General features: G+C 41.8%; 1 protein-coding gene across 1 annotated transcript in view; it reads right to left on the reverse strand.

Moving 5' to 3' along the window:
• Positions 1 to 6: 6 nt before the first annotated feature.
• atp6v1ab (ATPase H+ transporting V1 subunit Ab) overlaps positions 7 to 6,369 on the reverse strand; it is a gene marked incomplete in the record, with an annotated part of 9,632 nt that continues 3,269 nt past the window's right edge. Inside the window, 12 exon segments of the mRNA XM_014002228.1 lie at positions 7 to 372; positions 2,181 to 2,352; positions 2,463 to 2,557; positions 2,656 to 2,859; positions 2,937 to 3,000; positions 3,091 to 3,205; positions 3,429 to 3,551; positions 4,835 to 4,943; positions 5,023 to 5,185; positions 5,257 to 5,408; positions 5,495 to 5,632; positions 5,704 to 5,918. Coding sequence (XP_013857682.1) covers positions 280 to 372; positions 2,181 to 2,352; positions 2,463 to 2,557; positions 2,656 to 2,859; positions 2,937 to 3,000; positions 3,091 to 3,205; positions 3,429 to 3,551; positions 4,835 to 4,943; positions 5,023 to 5,185; positions 5,257 to 5,408; positions 5,495 to 5,632; positions 5,704 to 5,918 — 1,643 coding nt within the window.

The raw sequence follows: 6,369 nt of genomic DNA on the forward strand, positions 1-6,369 counted from the left end.
CACACACACACACACACACACACACACCCCATCAGTGACCATGCAGAGGAGACAGAGTACGTCTGTTTGACGCAGCAAACAATAATAATTATAATAATACAGTACATCTTTCTCTTTCTCTCCTCCACTGTAGGTTTTACACACACACACACACACACACACACAATCACAAAGGAGCACGAGGGGTGGGGGTAGGGTTGGGGTGGAGGGGTGGGTAATGAAGTGGAGGTGGAATGAGCTCTGCAGTGGAGGATGAGGGTCCAGAGAGAACGTTGGGGTCTACTCCTCCAGTGTGCGGAAGGCGTTCTGCATGTCCTCCAACAGCTGAGCGTACTCGGCCTTGATCTTGGCCTCGCCGTCCTTCACCGGGTCCTGCACACACACACACACACACACGCACACACACACACAAACAGTTACATGACCAACAGTCAACAATGCTAAACAAATATCTGCATTTAGCTGAGATTATTAAAAAATAACAAAAGGATAACATCCTGTCCTGCCAACCACCTGAAGCTAAAATCTGTCCTCTGTGATGGACATTTGTAAACTGACACATGTCCCGCCCACCTCATACAACTGACCCAACTCCTGTCCTCCAAAAAAAAAAAGGACATTAAGGATATTTAAACTTTGTCTTTCAGTTTTAAAGCTGGAAACACAAGGGTTAGGTTTTATTCTGTTAAGCAGTGGTGGGCACAGTTCCCCTAAAGCACTAAAGCACTAATGGGGGAACTAATTTCCTGATTAGGGCTTTTGCTAATTTTTTTAAATTTATTAGTGKATTAGCACTTGCTAAATTTAGAAGCAATAACTGAGGTCTATAAATGTTATTGATCAACATTAATGTTAACAGCTGATGGTGAAAGCTGTCACACATTTTGTTTTTGTGTCACTGATCCACCAGGTGACAATATATGAACTCAAATACAGCTGTGGAATATCAATGATAAGTCTTAAGAGAGCAACATGACAATATGTGACTCCTGTTGTCTGTTGAAGAATGTTCATGAGTTGACTGGGTTATTTTAGTGCTTTAGAATTAGCGTTTGCTAAAATTTTCAGTGCATTAGTGCTTTAAGGCTGGATTATGGGATGAATCTTGTGCCAGCAGGAATTGAATCTGAATGTGCATAATTTGAAATTGAATGCATTGGTTTGAAAATAAATTCCACTAAATTAAAACTGAATTTAATGGTTTGAAACTGAATTGAAGGTTTTGTATCTGTATTAATTTGCGTTGAAACTGTATTTTGATCTATTAAAAATTCAGTTTGACTATTTTCACTTTCAGTTTCATAATTCAGATTTTTGTGTCACATCCTGGTCCTTGAGAAARCCAGCCAGAGTAATCAAACACAGATCCACAGATTTACGTTTCACTTTGGTGAAGCTTCCCTTCTGTAATGTAACAGAGTTGATGCAATCCACCATAAAAGTGTGAAAAACAAACATTTATTTCATTGCAGTGATTAATTTTACCTATATGTAGAAAATGTTACATTTACATCATGGATCAGTCAGCAGCAGCATCTGATCAATATATGTAAATGTAACATTTTCTACATTTAGGTAAAACTAATCACTGCAATAAAATAACTTTGTCTGTTTTTGTCACTTTTATGGTGGATTGCATCAACTCTGTTACATTACAGAAGGCTTCACCAAAGTGAAACGTAAATCTGTGGATCTGTGTTTGATTACTCTGGCTGGCTTTCTCAAGAACCAGGATGTGACACAAAAATCTGAATTATGAAACTGAAAGTGAAAATAGTCAAATTGAATTTTTAATAAACCAAAATACAGTTTCAAAGCAAATTAATTCAGATACAAAACTTTAAATTCAGTTTCAATTTGGTAAAATTCATTTTCAAACCAATGTATTTAGTTTCAAATTATACACATACAGATTCAAGTTGAGCAATTCAAATTCAGTTCCTGCTGGCACAAGATTTATCCCACACTAGTGGAACTACTTTCTAGATTAGTGCTGCCCACCACTGTTGGTAAGTTTAAGTTCAAAAACTGTGCGGTTGCATTATAACGCATAAATACGGTAGTTTTGCTTCATATGATCTAAAACATTGGTGTTTTTTATCTTGACTCGTGATCTGAAATGTGACGGAAACTCAAGCAGATGTTTGCTGTAAACCTTTTCCCATCTGCACCAAACCAACCTTAAACTTCATKGAGCTGATCCTGTAGAGGATCTCTCCCATGTGCTCCCTGATCATGGCCCAGGTGATCTTGTTGTCGCTCTGAGCCGTGGTCTCCACTGCGTGTCGCGCCATGTCGTAGAACGCGATCGTGTTGGACAGAATGCCCACCGTTTTGTAGAAAGGACAGAACCTGAGGAGACCATCGGTTGATTAAATCCTTTGGATGTAAAGTATTTAATATAAAAATATAAACGTGGGCTTTCAAACTTCCTCAAAGACGTGACGTCATCGCTGACCTACCTGTCGTAAGGAGTGTAGCCATTCTGCTGCAGGAAGTCGTCTTTAAGGAGTTTGGCCACTTCCAGGGTGATTTTATCAGTTTCAGCCAGTGAAGCCTGTTAAATTGAAGTTATTCATTTAGTCACACAGAACGTCACATAACGTCAGAGCTGGAGGAAGGAATACACAAATAAAAAGTGTGTGGAGGACTGGCCTTTCCAACGAGCTGCACGATCTCAGCCAGGTCCTCCTCCTCCTGCAGGATCTCCTTGGACTTGGTGCGCAGAGGCACGAACTCTGGGAAGTGTTTGTCGTAGTATTCATCCAGAGCACGGGTGTATTTGCTGTAGCTGATGAGCCAGTTGACAGAGGGGAAGTGCTTCCTCTGGGCCAGCTTCTTATCCAGACCCCAGAACACCTGAAGGGGGGGCGTACAGGTCCTTAATAACAAGGTTAATTAAAGCGACAAGAGGACCAGAACGTCTCTGTTTTTACCTGAACGATACCGAGTGTGGCTGAAGTGACGGGATCAGAGAAGTCACCTCCGGGAGGAGAAACACTGAAGACAAACAGCTGCGTTTAGCTGCTGAGGTTTGGTTTAAACATAGCAGGGGATTGTCTCCCTCTAGTGGCAGAAAGCTGTACTCACGCTCCCACGATGCTGACGCTGCCCTCCCTCTCAGGGTTCCCCAGGCACTTGACCCTCCCAGCACGTTCGTAAAAGGAGGCGAGCCGGGCGCCCAGGTAGGCAGGATATCCACTGTCTGTGTTTGCATACAGGAAAACACAAAGCCTTGCAGTTTAAACTGAGTAAATGATGCAACAAGTACACGTATTTTCCTCATTAACACATGTCCCGTGTTTTGTGTCAGTTTGATTTAAAAAAAAGGGAAGAGCTGAGAGTTTGAAATGAGGGAAGTGCACGGCGCAGTTTCACAATGGCGTAAAAAATAAACGCACAGAATTGCTCCACAACAATAAACTTACCAGCAGGCATCTCAGCCAGACGTCCAGAAATCTCCCTGAGAGCTTCGGCCCAACGGGAGGTGGAGTCAGCCATCATGCTCACGTTGTACCCCATGTCCCTGAAGTACTCTGACAGTGTGATCCCTGAGAAACAGTACACGGGAAAATAAAATATGATCACGGAAGAAAAGCAGCTGTGTGTGTTTTTCAGATTGAATGTGAAGGTGTTCGCTAACTAGTAGAGGCGTAAGAAAATATTCATACACTGACATATCGCGATATTTCATTCCCTGATACTGTATCGAGTCTCAAAAGCACTGCGTCGATTTTTATTTAAGGGTTAAATCAGATTTTATGCAGGTAATGCATGATGTGCTCTTTATACTTAGTTTTAGTTTTGTTCTTTTATTTATTAGAATCTTTGGAGAAAAAAATGGCAATATATCGCCTTGCTTACAGTATCACAATATATTGTGATATATTACATTATAACCCGGGTCATATGTACCATTTCAACAAATTCTTGCCAATACACAGCCCTACTAACTAGTAGTGGAAATCCCCAGTTTTATCATGATACAACGTTTAATTAGTTTGTTTGGATGATGAGACAATGTTTCTTGATATTACAAAGTCTGTCATGATATGATTTTAAATCAAATCAAATATCTGAAATATGATGCAATCTAACGCAGTCATTTACATCAACCTACAAAAACAACTCAAAAAGGATTTGATCTTTTTATTTCTAAGTTATTGCAGGCATGTTAATTTAAAAAAGCCTTTTATTTATTAATAAAAAAGCAATAACACACACATTTCTCATGTTTAAGTCCATTTTAATCAGTTAACTTAAAAGAGCTCTTGATAACCTTCTGTCATAAAACACAWTAGATATTAAGCTTTAATAAATTCACATTAAAATCAAACTGTCAAGTCTTTCTTTTTATAAACACTAAAGCAGAATTTTAACTTTCACCTTTGTTTTAACAGAACTTAACCTTTATTGTTTTATCATCCTGCACCATACCTAGTGTATCCACTGTGAACATTTTAGCCAAAATAAAATACAAACAAGTCAGAGTAAAACAAATATAAACAATAACTACTTTGGTTGTGTTTCCTCAGTATTTTAACTCAAACTGGCACCTTTTTGCACACRGCACAAGTTTCTTCTGTTTATATTGCCATGTTGACTCAGTTTGCTGTTAGAAGGCAGCAGAGCGCACAGAAACAGTGACACTTTATTTTTGTGAATTTCAAAATAAAGGCGTATAAATGTGGATGGGTGTTTTTGTTTGGTCTTTTTGTAAAAGAATTTCAAAATAAAAAGCGTATAAATGTGGACGGGTGTTTTTGTTTCGTCTCTTTGTTAAAAGAATCGATGATTTAACCGATGTGGGTGGACGTGTTGYTGCTGACCGTACCTGTGTAGATGGAGGCCTCTCTGGCAGCGACAGGCATGTTGGAGGTGTTGGCCACCAGCGCTGTTCTCTTCATGATGCTCTCCGTCTTTCCGTCCACCTCCATGGTGAGCTGGTGGACATTAACGTCGTCAGTCACCCGGAGCACCGGTTTACCTCGCACACACAAGAGTTTACAGTCCGTCACCCACCTCGGGGAAGTCTCTCAGCACTTCCGACATCTCGTTTCCTCGCTCCCCGCAGCCGACGTAAATGATGACATCGCTGTTGGAGTATTTGGACAGGGACTGAGAGATGACGGTCTTCCCGCAGCCGAAGGCTCCTGGAATGGCCGTGGTTCCTCCTTGCACACATCTTCACACAGAGAAGGGAGGTTTTTWCCAACAGCGAGGTGTAATCTCTTTGAAATGAGAGGAGAAGCTTACGGGAAAAGGGCGTCCAGCACTCTCTGTCCGGTCAGCAGCGGGTGGTTGGCGGGCAGCTTCTCTGTGACAGGCCTCACCTGTCTGACAGGCCACACCTGCACCATGGTGAACTTCTCCTTTATGCCCTCAAACTCCAGCTCCATCACCACATCCTGGCACAAAGACACACGGCATCAGCACCAAAACAACATCCCGATGTCCGACTGTGACACTGGACCCGGAGCGCTGCTGGACTCACTGAGATGTCGTAGCTTCCAGGCGGAGCCACGTAGGTGACGGTTCCCCGGTTCTTAGGAGGCAGCATGATTTTGTGCTTGATGAGGGAGTTCTCGTAGACCATGCCGTAGATGTCTCCCCCTGTGATGTGACTTCCAACCTAACAGGAGCAAAAGATAAATAATTACTCTGAGGATTTCAGGAGGAGGTCTGCTGAGTCTCGACGCGCACCCTCAGGCTCTTGCTGGGACAAAACTCCCACTTCAGGTCTCGATTCAGGGCTCCGATGTTGACTCCTCTGGGGATGTAGATGCTCTTTGTGAGGTCATTGATGTCCTTTAGGGGTCGCTGGATACCGTCAAAGATGGACCCCATGATTCCTGGACCCAACTCGACGGAGAGGGGCTTCCCTGTCCGCAGCACAGGGTCTCCCACCGACACACCAGCTAAACTCACACTCAGGAAAACACTCCTGATTAAACAACAACGATTGTTTCTGACAGAAACTCCTGCAGGACTTCAATGTAGACATGTAGTRTTATAAAAGTACAGTAGGGGTGCAAAAATACATGTMTCTGTATCGAACCGTTCAATACAGTGCTKTAGGTTCAAYACACACTATGTATCAAACAATACAGATTTTATTTTATCAACTTGTCTTCTGAAGATGCTCTGTGTTGAAGGATCAGAGGATCTGTGTTCGACTACTCCACCTAGGCTGCATTGTCGAGCGCAGATCCACTGAGAAACTTGCTGTTTCAGCAACATTTAATTTAAAAACTGTATTTTTGAGGTTAAATGTTCATAATTAATATGAATAAATTCCAAGTCAAGAATGGAATGGAAATTTCTCTGTTTTGTATCGAAAAAAAAATATCGAACCGTGAGACTAAAGCA

This window comes from Austrofundulus limnaeus, unplaced genomic scaffold, assembly GCF_001266775.1.
Source record: "Austrofundulus limnaeus strain Quisiro unplaced genomic scaffold, Austrofundulus_limnaeus-1.0 Scaffold12, whole genome shotgun sequence".
Lineage (NCBI taxonomy): Eukaryota > Metazoa > Chordata > Actinopteri > Cyprinodontiformes > Rivulidae > Austrofundulus > Austrofundulus limnaeus.